The sequence below is a fragment of the Cucumis melo genome, chromosome 8, assembly GCF_025177605.1.
Source record: "Cucumis melo cultivar AY chromosome 8, USDA_Cmelo_AY_1.0, whole genome shotgun sequence".
NCBI classification, from domain to species: domain Eukaryota; kingdom Viridiplantae; phylum Streptophyta; class Magnoliopsida; order Cucurbitales; family Cucurbitaceae; genus Cucumis; species Cucumis melo.
The window spans coordinates 25,225,482-25,242,584 of record NC_066864.1 but is presented as its reverse complement, the minus strand read 5'-3'; the positions used below and the strand labels follow the sequence as shown (position 1 = coordinate 25,242,584).

The 17,103-nt window shown below is 30.2% G+C and overlaps 1 protein-coding gene across 1 annotated transcript; it reads left to right on the top strand.

The window, feature by feature from the left end:
* The first annotated feature begins 15,401 nt into the window (after nt 1–15,401).
* Nucleotides 15,402–17,103, top strand: LOC103485961 (E3 ubiquitin-protein ligase PUB22). The gene is made up of 2 exons (XM_008443739.3): nt 15,402–16,024; nt 16,184–17,103. Exons 1-2 carry the CDS (start codon nt 15,532–15,534, stop codon nt 16,969–16,971), a joined length of 1,281 nt encoding a protein of 426 aa, XP_008441961.1. The 5' UTR covers nt 15,402–15,531; the 3' UTR covers nt 16,972–17,103.

Here is a 17,103-nt window from a genome sequence, read left to right as displayed (position 1 = left end):
TTTATTTGGTTAAGAATTTATACTTTGTGTTATATATTACAAAAGTTATCCTAATATTATTATCGTCAATACTAATGTGTAGACTTGTGCATGCTTTAAAATGATTTTTTTTTTTCTTACAAGGTTTTACAAGAATCCATTGGACTCTTTGATTGAATTATAAGAAATTTCGTAAGGTTAGTGGAAATTTTTTGATTCCAATGTATTTATTTGAGGCTTGTTTAGATTGTACTTAATTACCGAACTTTAGTTACTAATTTGATTGTATTTGTCCCTTTGGGAACATTCCATAGGCTATTTGTACTTAAAAAAAAAACGTTATCTATGTTATATATAAAACGTTATCTATGTTATTGTTATATATGAAACTTTTTATTTACATGTTAATCAGTTGAGGGTGAAAATTATGTGTGTAATGACAAGATTTAAAGAAACTATACAAAACATGTAATATGACATTATAAAAGTTGCATGTATGGATTATGTGACAATAAGTACATGTCGTATCGTGATAGAACATTTGTTGACAAAAAATATTTGTCGTGATTCAAATATTCTTGACAATAAAATGTCACGATTTCCATATTCTCAACCGAAAGAAAAAAAATCATTATATAGCCTTCTTTAACGTTTTATAATTGTCATTAATAGACATAATAGTACAAAAAATATTCAATTTTGAATCGATTGATGACAATTATTATATATCATAATATATTTCACAAAATTTTATAATTATCGATAATTATTTTTTTTATGATACTTATTTTTCATCTTGAGAAAACTAATTGTGAAGTTTTTTCTTTTGATAATCCTACCTTTACCAGTGATATAATCATAATGAATGCAAAGAGTTTCCCACACAAGTTCTGATACTGAGCAAGCCCAATGCATTTTACTCGACCTATCCGGCTGGACTCTAAGGGCTAGGCAGGTCTGGTTTTGGTTAGGCCAAAAGCGAAGTGTTCCCCACACAAGTTCTGATACTGAGGGAGCCCAACGCATTTTACTCGACCTAACCGGTTGGACTCTAAGGGCTAGGCAGGTCTGGCTTTGGTTAGGCCAAAAGCGAAGTGTTCCCCACACAAGTTCTGATACTGAGGGAGCCCAACGCATTTTACTCGACCTAACCGGCTGGACTCTAAGGGCTAGGCAGGTCTGGTTTTAGTTAGGCCAAAAGCAAAGAGTTCCCCACACAAGTTCTGATACTGAGGGAGCCCAACGCATTTTACTCGACCTAACCGGCTGGACTCTAAGGGCTAGGCAGGTCTAGTTTTGGTTAGGCCAAAAGCAAAGAGTTCCCCACACAAGTTCTAATACTGAGGGAGCCCAACGCATTCTACTTGACCTAACCGGCTGAACTCTAAGGGCAAGGCAGGTCTGGTTTTGGTTAGGCCAAGAGTGAAGAGTTCCCCACACAAGTTCTGATACTGAGGGAACTCAACGCATTCTACTTGACCTAACTAGCTGTACTCTAAGGGCTAGGCAAGTCTGGTTTTAGTTAGGTCATGTTTTCAGCAGCACATATTATTAAGTATGTACAGTGTTCACAATATTCATATAATAGATTGCATACATTTTACTCATTTCTAAGCTATTAAAGTACGCATTTTCAACATATTTAAGATATTTAAATAATAAAACAATCACAAACCCAAGCTCCATGCTTAAGGGTTAGGCAAACGTGTTTTCTAGGATTGCTCAGCGAGGTCTAAAATCAACAAAAGTTTCAGAAAATCACAATTACTGAAAGCTCGAGTTCAACAACATAATGGAAAAAACATAACCCTTATATAATATAAATCTCTAACAAACAACGCACGCAAGGAAAAGACATAGAGAGAGGGGCGGAAAGACCATGGCCTCGTTGTGGCAGTGGCGACAGGTGAAGATTTGGTCGCAGCATGGAGCTCGGATTTTGCACCGTCTCCTGTAATGCTCGCATCTAAATGAAATCGAAAAGAAGTCACAAGTGAAGGTAGCAATGAAGAAGAAGAGGAAGAAAAAGGAAAAAAGAAAGAGATTGATGATACCCATATTGCAATTTCCCGAAATCTTGTTTCATGGCGGATTGGGGCAGAGGGAAGTGTTCTTCCATTGGAGATCGTCTCCTTGTTTGAGTTCTTCGGTAATAGAGAACAGAACAATTGGAGTATTAACAGAATATTTATTAATTAATTCTTTTACAAATAATTTTTAAGGAGTAAATAAATAAAAAGACTATTTTCGAATATAGACAATAAATTCCTTTTACCTCATTTAAAGTTTTTTTTTCTTTTTATTTTTGTTATTAAAAAAAAAAAGTTTGAGGTCTTTTCAAAAGTATAACAAGGTGGCAAGTATTTAGAACAATTTCGAAAACAAAAAAAGCACCGACACGCACCGTGTAAAATACAAAAATGACCCATCAACCACGCGTTGTAATATATTTACGATCGTTTAGCGATTGTTTAGATATGACTATAATTTATCATTTCAATTATATCGTTTAATTTTGTTACTCCAATCTAAATGATTTTTTTCAAGATTCTTTAGAGGAAACGAAGAAAAAAGACAATGGAAAGATTAAACGACATAAAAAAAGAATAAAAAAAGAAGAAAGACGATGAAAAGAAATCATAGCAGAAAAAAAAAAAGAGAAAAAGAAGAAATACGACGGAAAGAAATCGTAGCAAAAAAAAAAAAAACGAAAGACGACGAAAGAAATCGCGAGTAAGAAAAAATGATGGAAAGACAAACCTATAATATTTAAAAAATGACTAACTTTATGCGCTCTGTAACCGTAAATAGTTTGATGTTTTGTTACACGAAAGTTTTTAAAAAAGTTTCTTAATAAAAATTAAGAAAAATATTAAATTTTTAATAACAAAAAAAATACTAATTTATAGTCTCACGTTAACTTATTTAAATCTTAAATTATTAGACACATTTTCAATTGTATGAACCAAATTTTTTATAAAATATTTACAAAATATATTAAAATTTTTTATTTTATACATTAGTGACATTTATAGAATTATCATTGCTAAATTCATACATTTTATTATATTTTGTAAATACTCTTAGCAGTTTTATTATTTATAATAATTTTTAATTTATAAGTATAAATTTATCCTATCTTCTTCATTTTATTTTATTGGTTAAATTATAAAAAACGCTTATAAACATTATATTTTATATAAAAAATATCCTTAAAATTTTAAAATAAGTTTAAAAAAAAGGCCTTATTGTTAGCTTTAGATTAAAATAGTTAGTGTTCTATGTAAAAAATATTTGTTAACTTTCCAAAAAGTTTAAAATATAACTTTAAATATATATATATAAAAAGAATGTTAAGGTTTTCTTTATAGTTGTTTTTTTCTTTTTGTGTTTGGTACAACTAGTCCATTAAAATAGTTTTTGGATGTTAAAATAAATGAAAATGTGATTTGGTAGATGGAAAAATAATTTATTTTACCAAATAGTTTACGGGTTTTTTAATTCTAAACATGACCCAATTTTCTTTGAAAAAAGTCCCTAAATAATAATAATAATAATAATAATAATAATAATAATAATAATAATAATAATAATAATAATAATAATAATAATAATAATAATAATAATAATAATAATAATAATAATAATAATAATAATAATAATAATAATAATAATAATAATAATAATAATAATAATAATAATAATAATAATAATAATAATAATAATAATAATAATAATAATAATAATAATAATAATAATAATAATAATAATAATAATAATAATAATAATAATAATAATAATAATAATAATAATAATAATAATAATAATAATAATAATAATAATAATAATAATAATAATAATAATAATAATAATAATATATTATTATTATTATTATTATTATTATTATTATTATTATTATTATTATTATTATTATTATTTTGCCATATGGATATAAAAATTTGAGATGGAAAGAAATAATGTTCACTTATGGATTTTATTGTTCTTGGCTTGCAACTAGTATATTACATTTTTCAATTAGTAAAAAAAATTCATTTTCCTTACTTGGATGTCTTTTTTTGCTTTTTCGAACTTCTATCAATCTATAAAGTATCATGCTATGTAAGTTTCATTATCATCTAATTTTAACATTTACGAATAGTGATAGACTAAATTTAAAACTATAAGAGGATAAGATACAAAACTAGGACTTCTCAATTTAAGTCATTCAAGATTTGCTTATGTGTTGAATGTCAATGATGATATTTTCTTGTTTTATGGTTCTCAGGAAAAAACAAGGATTATTTAGATCAATATATTATCTACTCGATTTTTGGGATTGAATTTGATAGAAGAGGAACTACAAGAGATCTTTGATAGCAACACTTTCATGGTAAAAAAGTTTTGAAACTTACTTATTTTGCAACTGGATTTTATATATTATTTAGATTTTTGGAGTATGTAAAATTTTAAAGTGTTTGTTATTTGTTACTTGTTTTCTCATAGCATTGGTTGCAACTTTTGTTCTTGGAATAACTTTGAGAATGATGTTAACTTAATTTATCATGAACTCCGTTAAGAATCAAATAATGAGTTGATATATTGCATATGAAACAATAATTCTATAACTTATGTAGTTTGTTATTCATTATTAGGGCTTCCGAACTTGCAAGAAAGAAGAAGCCTCCGTGGAGGGTAATCAAGATATGGGGGTGGAGATTTAGTAAAAGAAAGAGGTAAGCGTGTTTTATGTTTTGTAACGTAACTTAACTATTTTATTTTAGGAATCATGTTAACATGTATTTAGGAATGTAGCTTTGACTATCCTGCAGTGGTAGCCATTGAAAATCTATTTTGTGCGATCTATTTAGACATATGTTTTAGGAATTATGTTGACACGTACTTAAGAATTTGATACTTTGTTGTGTTAACTATTCTGCAGTTATGGTAGTCATTGAAAAACTATTTTGTTAAATCCGCTTAGACATATGTTATAGGAATCATGTTGTTTTGTATTTACTTTGGAGGAGGAGGGGCTAAGGGTAAGTTTATACTAAGTTTCAATTTGATGCAAACTAGAACATTGCTTGATCTGTAAAGATTGAATCGAAGCTTACATTTGCAGCATTTATATACTATGCTTATGTCTATGCTTATGTAGTTGGTGTTTTTTTTTTTTTTTTTAATTTTTTCCATTCCTTATGGGTCTTTTATTAAAAACCTTGGTTGTATGAACTTTGGACGCTTATTTTGAAATGTTTATTGGTCTGCTTATTAAGAAGGTGATTTTTGTTTGACATGTACTTAATGTTTATGCTTATGCTTATGCTTATGCATTTTTCGTAATGAATGTTGGCTAATGTTCATTTTCTTCAAATTTGCAGGTAGTTGAAGAATCGATGGACCATGGTATCTATCAAGTTCTCATTTATGCGTCAATTTGATTAGATTAGGTCACACATACATGTAATATTACAGTAAATTTATCTTTTGGATTATTGTAAAATCTTTATCGATAATATAAGTTATATTTTTTATTATCAATATAAATATCTTTCCAAACATATATGGGTAATGCAGAAATTTAGTATTTAATTTTTTTGAAAGAAGAAATATATGACAGAAAAATATGTGTTGCGAAAATGAAAAATAACGGCACCAAACATGTGTTGACATATAAGCCTTTATTAAACAGAAACAATGTCGTTAAAGCACATTTCTTGACAACAATTTTGTGTAACGAATTATTTACAACAACAATATATTAGTGTCGAGTTATATTGAAAGGTAACACACTGAAAACGTCGTTATAAGAGTATTAATGACAATATATTGGTGTCGAATAATAGATAACGGTGACACATTTAAATTGTCAATGTAGTAGTATTAATGACAATATATTTGTGTCGAGTGACAAATTACAGTGACACATTTAAAGTGTCAATGTAAGGGTATTAATGACAATATATTGTGTCAAGGTATAGATAACGGTGACATATTTAAAGCGTCAATATAAGGTTATTAATGACATTAAATTCGTGTCAAGTAATAGATAACGGTGACACATTTAAAACGTCAATCTAAGAGTATTAATGACAATATATTGGTGTCAAGGTATAGATAACGGTGACACATGATTTGCGTCAATATAAGGATATTGATGACAATCTATTGGTGTCGAGTTATAGATAACGGTGACATATTTATTGCGTCAAGGTAAAGGCATTAATGACATAATTTTGGTGTCATCTAAACATATTTAATGACACGTTTTTCAAAGTGTCGTTAAATAGCATTTCTTGATAGTGGCTTCAATGACGCGAAAATTGTGTCGTTGAAAGTCTTTATGACGCAAAACTTGCGTCGTTAAAACTCATATTTACGCGTGCTAGCCACTCCTTCATGAGTCGTTCGCTAGGTCCAAACCACACACGAGCCGCCACCTCTTCGCAAGCCGTTTTCTGCCTTCAGCCGAGCCGATCCCCTTAGCCAAGCCGCAAGCCTGTATTTTGGTATTTTCCCCCTATTTTTGGTAAGTTTTGTTATTTGATGGGTTTTTGGATTATAATACCCATGAGATATTAATTTTGGACCATAAATAACTTAATTTTGGATTAAATTGGGTTATTTCTTCGTGAAGGCTCGGTTAGCTCTAATTAGAAGCACTGAGAACTTTGACTTCTCTCCAATCAAGGTTGAATTGGAATTCAATCTCAACTTTGGGTAAGTTGAATTAAATGGATTTTTGGATCATTGAGCAACTATTAATTAAGTTATTGAACTTAGTATTTTCCCTTACTGTTTAGGACTTCATTGTTTGGGAAAGCTTAACTATTGCTGTTAGAACTTGGTTAAGCTAATCTCCAAAGTAAGAGATTCTCCCTACTAGACCTTCGAACTGAAGTAAGAGTTAGCATGTGATATTATGCATTGACTTAGCTAAAATGCATAATGTATGGTTGATGATGATAGTTAGTCTGAGTTTATGTTGATGATGATAACTGATAATTATGATTGAGTTATGTTGATGATGATTGATGATGTTAATGTTAATGCATGAAATATGAATCTCATGATTAAGAATACTATGATTAATATTCATGTTATGTTATGCTACATGCTATGATAGGGTGTTCAGTTAACTTTATCTATTAGAGACGTACCCACATGGGTGTCCCTCGGGATCACCACCTTTTTATGAATGTGTAGTTCGACGGGATCATCAGTCCAGTATGATATGATATGTGTAGGAGTGACTCGACGGGATCTCTCACAGCCCGATTGTCCTAAGTATTTCTTCGGGTTCACTAAAGACTAGTTTTTCTTAGGTGTTCTTTCGAGATCACCGAAGATCAATTATGTCCTAGGCGTTCCTTTGAGTTCACCGAAGACCACAGATGTTCCTACGAAATTATAATTTGTGCGTGTTCGGGAACGTGCCAGTTTAGGGGTACTACTTTACACGACTCTAATAGAAAGTTAACATACACCTAGCGAGACTAGTAGTAGGTCCCTTACTGAGTATATTTTTATACTCACTCTTTAATGTTTTATTTTTCAGGCAAAGGTTGGGGTAAAGGTAGAGGAAAGTTGACGAATGACAAGAAGCGACTATGGCGTACCATAGGGAAACTTTTTGCTTGCACCGTTATGTTATTAGTTTGATTTCAATATTTTTAAGTATATTTTTTTATTATTACTCCTTTAGAATGAGATAGGGTTCGAGCTAGGATTTCATTTTTAGATATTTATTTCTACGTATATTAGTTATTTACGATTTTAATGAGTATTTGAGGTTTTAATTATGAAAAATAGTTATTTTTCATTTTTATTTAAGAAAATTTTATTATCTTTTAAGGAGTAATAACCTCAGTTCAGTATAAAGAGTTGAATCATTATATGAATATATTTAAAAGGGCCGAAATATATATATAACTCTTGAATTTTTCCTTAATTTTACTAAAGTTTTATAAGTTACAATATCATTCCTAATTTCTTTTTTATAAACATTTCACCACTATATAAATCTATTAAGATTGTAGATATAATTTAGGGACGAAATATAACAACTAAAGTAAAAAGATATATATTATATAGTAAAATGCACAAGAATTTACAAATTTAACAAACTTGGATTCAACTCTTAGAGTTTGTTAGAGTTAGACTATAGCGTTAATAATAGAAATTTATCATTAATAGAAGTTTATCGATAAATTTTTCTACATCTAAAATTTTTCAAAAGTGTTGGTATACATTTAATTATTAGACTTAAAAGTTTTATTTATCGCAATGAATTATCTTAGAATTTAAGACTTGAAATAGGACGATGATTCAAAGTCATCACCATATTATCTTGTGCTTTGCCGACACACAAGATCTGACTCGTGTATCATGCGAAAGTAAGCAAGCTCCCTAATTCTATGGCGTGTATCGGGCGGTGTATGTGGGAGACGCTTATTGTTGTTCATTAATAGCTCCAACGTTAGTAAAATCTGACGTTGGGCCAACGTGAATGCAGTTAGAACTCCAATAAGTGTTTGTTCATCCATTACAATGTATGTAAAGTTCCCTAAAAAGATGTACTATTTCAAATTAGTACAATATCGATATATTGTAAAAAAATATGTAGACTTAGTAATATCCCTATTTAGTAAAACTATAAACATAGAACAAAAAAATTAGATTATTTGAACAATTGAAATCCAAACAATAAAGAAGGTTATTTCAACAATTTTTACAATATATTTTAGTTGTAAAATAAGTATTTTAAAAATACAAATGAAATTTTGCACTACACAATTTACATCAAAGTCAATACTAACTACTTACTACCCCTATTCATTATCATGGGAGTCTCCATTTTTCAAACTTAGAGCATTAAATATCTCCAAATGCACCTATTCTTTTTCCATTTCTCCTATTTTTCCACATCTGACTAAATCCACCTATACAACAAACCATCCTAATCATAATTAACTTTTAACTTAAATACCATTTGAATACTTCTAATTTAATCTTAAGTACTATCAAGAATAACCATTTTTTTTCTAGTTTTTTATTCTATGAGATTAGATTTCAAGGCTTCTATATTTTTAAGTATGAATTTCCATTAAATTCTCACTTTCCATCTCTATAAAATTATTGTCCATCAAAAGAACTATTTCATTGTAACTAATTTAAATTAATTAATAAATATCATTTTTAGTAAAAAAAAAAACGAATAGAATGAATCCAAAATTTAAAAATCAAACTAGAACAAAATTCGAATTTGAAAAGTACAATTTGAAATAAATTTAAGACAAACTATAAATATAATAATGTTTCAAGTAAATTCATGCTTCTTTTTTTTTTTTTTTTAATTTTATAGGAATTATCCAAATTAATTTTGCATAAAACATAATTTTATACAATAGTTTTTATTACACTTTGTAATTATTTGTTGGAAGAAAAATAAAAGTTATAATTTATGTTTAAAACGGTTTGGAATAAATTACGAAAAAAAAAATGTGATTAAACGTTGGAACGTGTGTACTAAATTTTGAAAGCGTCAACCACATTTGTACAAACTTTATTACTATATAGCAAAAAAAAAATTGTTAAAAAACAGAAAATTAAAAGGATACATTATGTAACAAATTAACGGAATGTTCTATATACAAAATGTTTATTATAAAATTATACAAAACCGGAAATAAAGGAAAAAAAAAATACATTATCAAAGCCTACAAACGGCTATTACAAGAGTACCTCTTCAAATAATTTCGAACTCCTTCGTCGCAACGTCCTACATAAGAAAAGAATATGATTATTATTTCTAATTAAAACACAATAGAAAACGTATGAAAAAAAAATTAAATATACATACCTTTTTAGGACGATAAATTTAACTCGAAATGAAGATTGAATCGGGAAACCGTAAAAACAAGATTCATTTTAATTTAGTAGCCTCAGAGTTTTGATTCCATTCCAAAAAAATGAATGGAATTCCATCATAGTTATAGGAAAATAAATAAAGGACAGAAATGTATAGAAAACATATAGCAAAAAGCACAGAGATGTGATAAGTTACAAGCACATAGAGGGTACAAAAGACACATGGTAACAGTAAAGAAGAAGAGAACTTACAGAATGTAACTCAAAAGCGCAGAGATGATACAAAGAGGAAGAAGAATGCAGTGAATGAAAAGAGGAAAGGTGCCAATATATAGGGGAAATATGGGGCAAGTTGATAGGACTTAGAGGGAGGTCAACAAAAATATAAAGACCAACTGACATAAAGCATAGCATAGTCAAAGCCTATATACTAAAACCTATAACAGAAGCATGCCCTACAAAAACATGGAAGAGACAACACTGGACAGAAAGGAAGAAGAGACAACACTGGACAGAAAGGAAGAAGAGACAACACTGGGCAGAAAGAATACAGAGAAGATTAAAATATATTTTGTAACAGAACAATTAAATAGAATAGAAGAGTGAAATTAATTTAGTAAGGAAATGTGAAGTCAAATCCATAGACTAAAAATACATGGAAGAGACAACAGAGAGCATATACAGAACAATAGATAGAAAGAATCCATATACTAAACATCCATATACAGAACAATAGAGAGCATAAAAATCCATAGACTAAAAATCCATAGAAAGAATACATATACAGAGAGCTAATACTAAAACAATTGTAAACAAAAAACAACAATTGTACAGAAATTTCAACTCATCATGAACTCAACAATTGTAAGAGTATTACAACAATAGAGGTAAACAATACAGAACAACAGAGAACAATTGTAAGAGTATTACAACAATAGAGGTAAACAATACAGAACAACAGAGAACAATTGTAAGAGTATTACAACAATAGAGGTAAACAATACAGAACAACAGAGAACAATTGTAAGAGTATTACAACAATAGAGGTAAACAATACAGAACAACAGAGAACAATTGTAAGAGTATTACAACAATAGAGGTAAACAATACAGAACAACATAGAACAATTGTAAGAGTATTACAACAATAGAGGTAAACAATACAGAACAACATAAGACATAGGTCCAAATTATACAGAACACATACGAAATTGGTAAACAATAGAGAACAATTCAGCAAAACATATTACTCATCATCGGCTTTAAAAAAAAGTGGATTGAGAACTCCAAACCTCCCTACCAAGCTCCAATGGGTACGTGAAGAATCTGTCCTATTGGCAATCGAAGGACCCGAGAGCATACAGAACACCACGGCGGCAAGAAGGTTTCAAGGAGCCAAAAGCCACGATTCCAAAAAGGAAATCGTGTTCGGAGCCAACGAATTCGTCGGCTTCAACGAACACAGAAGCCCTTTCGGAGTGAGAGAGACGGATGAGAGAGATTTAGAGAGAGATTCGGCGTCACGAAATCCGGTTTCATCGCGAAAACGCAACGGCATAATGGTTTAATCGAGGGAGAAGACGAAACCATCGAATGGATTAAAGGATTTCCACGGAAAAACCCTAATCGACGGGACAAAATATTACGAACAGAAACCATAAAAAAATTGAGGGAGAAACCCTTTCGGAACGAGTGTATTAGAGGATGAAAGGAAGAAAACAAAAATCGACCGGATATTAGTAAAATGTACAGAAACCCTAGAAGACATGAGGTAGAAGACGAAACGGTTCGTGGTTTCCATGCGGGAAATGACAGAAACAAAGAAAAAGGAAAAGTATCGAGGACTTTGATGTTGAGAAGAAGATGAAATCGATTTCAACTCAAAATCGAAAACGGATTGCGCTGAAGGACGAAATGAAATCGGTTTGAGGATGAATTTTTTCGAGGAATTTGATGTTGAGAAGAAGATGAAATCGATTTCAATCTTGCAAATCGAAGACGGATTGCGCTGAAGGACGAAATGAAATCGGTTTGAGAATGAATCGAAGACGGATTGCGCTGAAGGAGGAAACCGGATTCACGAAAACGCGTTATCGGCGTTCGAAGGAAAATGAAATCGTGTTAAGGAAACCCTAACACTAGGGTTTCCTTAACTTTGGGCCCAAACGGGGGTTAGGGTTGGGCTAACCCAACCCCACAGCCCAAACCCTAACCCCAAACAGCCCCTTAGAGTTTGTTAGAGTTAGACTATAGCGTTAATAATAGAAATTTATCATTAATAGAAGTTTATCGATAAATTTTTCTACATCTAAAATTTTTCAAAAGTGTTGGTATACATTTAATTATTAGACTTAAAAGTTTTATTTATCGCAATGAATTATCTTAGAATTTAAGACTTGAAATAGGACGATGATTCAAAGTCATCACCATATTATCTTATATCCCTTTTTTAATTACACTTCAGCAATGATTTTGAAATATTTATAAAATATTGGAGAGATATTTTATGAGTTGAGTAAATTTTTATAACTAGTTAAACTTTTTGAAAAAAAATTTAGTTATCATGAGGAGGAGACACTATATAACTGCAATACTTTGGTTAATTAGTAATATTGTATACTCATAACCTAAAACCAACAATTTGTTTTAATCAATTCGCATATTTCATATTATAATTGAAAAGAAGATGTCAGTAATTGCTACATTTATTTGTTTAAAAAACTATAGAATCCTTATTTTCTCTTTTATTTTTTCCACTTTACTTATTAATTATTAATCTATCTATATGCAACTACGTGAGTAAGAACAGATTGTCTTGAAAATATTCAAAACAAGTAAGAATGATGTCGTTAAACTGCAGGGACCTAGAGAAATGTTGGAGCCCATCATCAAGTCTCGGATCCAAATTTCAAATTTTAGACCTAATGCTTACATGAATGAAATCACGATGATGTAAGTTGATATAAAAAGTTTTTAATTTCAATTGATAAAATTATTATAAATTCAAAATTTTAATTAATAGGTTCCTAGAAGAATAAGAGAGGTAGAATTTGATACAAATGCATTTTTAAAATGATTATGATCATGTCCTCTACTTGTGTTCTTGTGATGTGGAAAAACATTTTTTATATGGGTTTTGATTGGTTCATACATCGCAAAGCCTTTTTCTTTTTTTCTTTTTTTCTTTTTTTCAGAAAAAAAAAGTGAAATAATAATGAGATTCAAAAGTCGTTGTCGTTGACAATTTATATTATCAATTTTAATTTTGAATTGGGAAAATAAGGCAGCTTTCTTTAACAAAATACTAATTAATAATAATATGCGTCATTTACATTATCCTTTTTCTCCGCCGCCGCCGTCTCTTTCCCCCACCGGAATTGTCCAATTCTAAATAACATGTGCCAGAGTCCACCGGAATAGAAATGCAAACTAATGAAATTTCCACCAAATCAAATTATTTTTATTAGATAACATGTTAGTTTTATTTTATTTTATAACTTTAATTTTAGTTGGTAGTTATTTTTTTCCATCTAATTTCAAATTCTTAACAATTTAGTTTATAATCTAAAAAAGATTCATAAAAATTAGGTATCAATGTTTATTAAGTAATGAATTAGTTTTTATAATTTATAAATAGATTTGATTCTTAATAGGATTAAAGTAGATGGACTAGATGGTTACTTATTAAAAATTATGAACTAAATTGTTAACAAAATTTAGGTATCATAGTACTTTTTTATGAATTTTTTTTATTTAAAATTCTACGATAAATAGTTGATTTATCTTTTTAAATGTCCCTCTGCATATTCGATAATTTTATAATCTAATTTTCTTTTACACTTTGTGTGTTTTGTTCGTGTAAAGTATGTGTATTCCTTTAAGTTTTCTTAATTCTTTTTGTTATTCACTATATTATCATTCTTTGACTAATCATTTGTTTTTATTATATAACATAAACCAAGTAGTTAATGTATGGCTCTTAATGATCACAACCTTTTCATAAGGAACAATAATACTGATAAATAAACAAACGAATTGACACGTATTTATAATATAATTTTGTGTAAATTATAAATTAGATTTAATCTTCAAAGTTTTTAAAACTTTTGTGATTTTAAAAGGTATTTAACATGTTATTCAACTTTCTATTTTGTGTTTAATAGATCTTATCTAAACTTTAAAAAATATAAGTATATAAATTTTTTACTTTTCAATTTTTTCTTCTATTTTAAGACAATAAAAGGACATGTTTTAGAGTGATTCTAAAATAGTTAAAATTACTTTTGGCTTTTTCAAATTTGTTCTAACACATAACTTTAAACATTCAATTTTAATTTTGATGATATGAAACCTGCATTTAAAAGTGCAAAATTGAACATTGATTAAATTCATTTTGAATGATTAAAGACATGTTTTGAGCATCATTGAGGTTGTAATAATTTCAAACATGCACATGACAAAGTGATTTTACACACGATTAAGTAATTTTAACAATTTAAAAATCACTTTCAAACTCATTAAGTCATTTACTTTTTCAAAATTTTCTAAAAATTCACAACCCTATTAGATAAAAGATTGAAAGTATATATTATGTGTATATATATAAGGGCGGATCTAGAAATGTTGTTAACGGAAGGGCGGAAGGGCTTGAACTTAAGCTTACCTCTAACATTAGTATTATTTTAGGTTTTTATATATATTATATAAAGAGCGTAAAGTTGAGGAGAGTTCGAGTCCTCCTTTATACCTATATTAAATCCACCAATAATTCTACACAAATCTTAATTTTATGTTTGATAAACTTATTAACTTAAAAGAATATTAAACATGTGAAGATGACCTACTAAACCCAAAACAAAAAAAAATTGAACAAGTGTGAGATACATTAAAAGCTTAGATACCTGTTTATGAAATTTATACTACATTCTTTTGTTAAAATTACAAATTTAGTTTAAAAAAGGTTAAAATTTAGTGCCAGTTATAATTTTAAAAATTGGAATTAGTACTTATTGTTTGATAAAACATTATATGCAATCCATCTATTTATGAATGATTTTAAATTCTAATTATATATCATATATAAACTAAATTTCAAATTTACCCAACAATTTTCTTTTTACTTTTGTACATACTATTTCAATTACATCCAATAATTTCTTAGGAACTTTTAGTAGTACAATAGTATGAAAATGTGTTCATATGAAGATCAACCTACTAAGGTTGAGTGTGAACACAGATAGATAGTTTGATACAATTGTAGTAGCAGTACTTTTGAGAATTTTTCCCATTTATATGTAATATCATCACGTGATTTTTCACATGTGTATCTCATGCTATATTTTGACCAAAACATGTAACTATTTGGGCATATAACGTAGTAGATAACTTTGAGCCGCAATACCATTTTTTTCATATTCAAAAACTTCAAAAAAAGAGAAAGTCTTCTCCCTCTCATATCTTTGTTTTTTTTCCAAGTTTGACTTTCTCTCTTTCTTTGAATGGCCAACCCAATTTGGAAAAGAATATAAATTAAGCAACCAAAGCCAAGATCCTCTCTTCATTTCAAAACCTAACGTTTTCACAACTTCCCAACAACTCTTTTCTCTCATCTGATCTCCCTCTAACAACCCTTTCTCTTCCTCTAAAGATCATTCTATTATTTCTCTAGCTAGTTGAGCCATTCATGGCAGAATTAGATGATCAAGATCAAGTAGTTGACCCTCCTCCCTATTTTCTCTGTCCCATCTCCTTGCAAATCATGAAAGATCCCGTTACCATCGCCTCCGGCATAACCTACGACCGCGAAAGCATCGAGAAATGGTTGTTTTCCGACAAACACAAGACATGCCCCGTCTCGCACATAGTTTTGTCAGACTTTGACGTCACTCCCAACCATACTTTAAGACGAGTCATTCAAGCTTGGTGCACCGTCAATGCTTCTAAAGGTGTAGAGAGGATACCGACGCCGAAGCCCCCAGTCGACCGGGAGCAAGTTGTTCGGATTCTTGCCGATGCTAAGTTATCTCCATTCTCTCAAAAGAATTGCCTTTGTCGCCTTCGATCTATTGCTGCGGCAAATGAAAGTAATAAACGTTGCATGGAATCTGCTGGAGTTGTGGAGTTCTTGGCTGGGGTTGTGTGTAATTCTACCACCAACATGGAGTATGGCTTAGAAGGTAATATTCAAAACTCAAAACAAATTTAAAGTTTCTTATTTTGCATAGTTTGAACACTACGAACCCCTCATTGCCAATAATATATGTGTAGTTATAATGTATAAAATAAGCTTTGAGAATTTAATAATATTGGTTATTTATGCATATTTGATGATGCAGATTACGCGTTTGACGACATGTCGGCAAATTCAGCCGATGAGGCTTTGATTATTCTTCATAAACTCCAAATCTCCGAATCCTCTCTAAAATTTCTCCTCTCCAACAATGGCGGCATCTTCATCTCCACCTTAACCAAAATCTTACAAAATCGAAGCTATTCCTCTCGATCATATTCAGTAATGCTTCTCAATTCAATGTTCGAAGTCGCAGATCAGATTCAAATCCAAAATCTCACCGCCGATTTCTTTATCGAAATCATCCAAATCCTCAAAGATCAAATCTCCAAACAAGCCTCCAAATCGGCATTGAAATTGCTAATCGCCGTCTCTTCTAGTTTCAGAAACAGAGTAAAGGCGGTTCAAGCCGGTGCAGTTCCGGTTCTGATCGATCTCCTCCTCGATCTCGATTCGTCGGAGAATAAGCGTTTGTGCGAAATGATTCTCGTACTGCTCGATCAGCTCTGTGGCTGTGCCGATGGCAGGGCGGAGCTGTTGAATCATGCGGCGGGGATTGCCGTGGTGTCGAAGAAGATTCTGAGAATTTCGACGGTTGGAAGCGAGAAAGCGGTTGGGATCTTGTGGTCTATAGCGAGATTCTCGGGGAGTCAAAGCGTGGTTCAGGAAATGGTGAGGATTGGTGTTGTGACGAAGCTGTGTTTTCTGCTTCAGGTGGTGGGCGCCGGAGTGAAAGCGAAGGAGAAAGCTAAAGAGATTTTGAAGCTTCATGGTCGGACATGGCGGAATTCGTCGTGTTTGCCTTCGACTTTGCGATCAGCTTATCCACAATAATATTATTAGGGAGGGTTTGCTTTTCTTTATTTGTTTCTAAGTGCATATATATATATAGTTGAGTTGATTGAAATTGAATTTGTATATTTTAAAAATTTGTACATATGCTTTGTGTAAATAATTGGTTCATAA

What these genes read in the sequence shown, in the direction of transcription:
- LOC103485961 (XM_008443739.3), top strand. Translation starts at nt 15,532, where the DNA reads ATGGCAGAATTAGATGATCAAGATCAAGTAGTTGACCCTCCTCCCTAT. An exon ending in CATGGAGTATGGCTTAGAAG is followed by an intron (nt 16,025 to 16,183) that starts GTAATATTCAAA and finishes TTGATGATGCAG; the next exon opens with ATTACGCGTTTGACGACATG.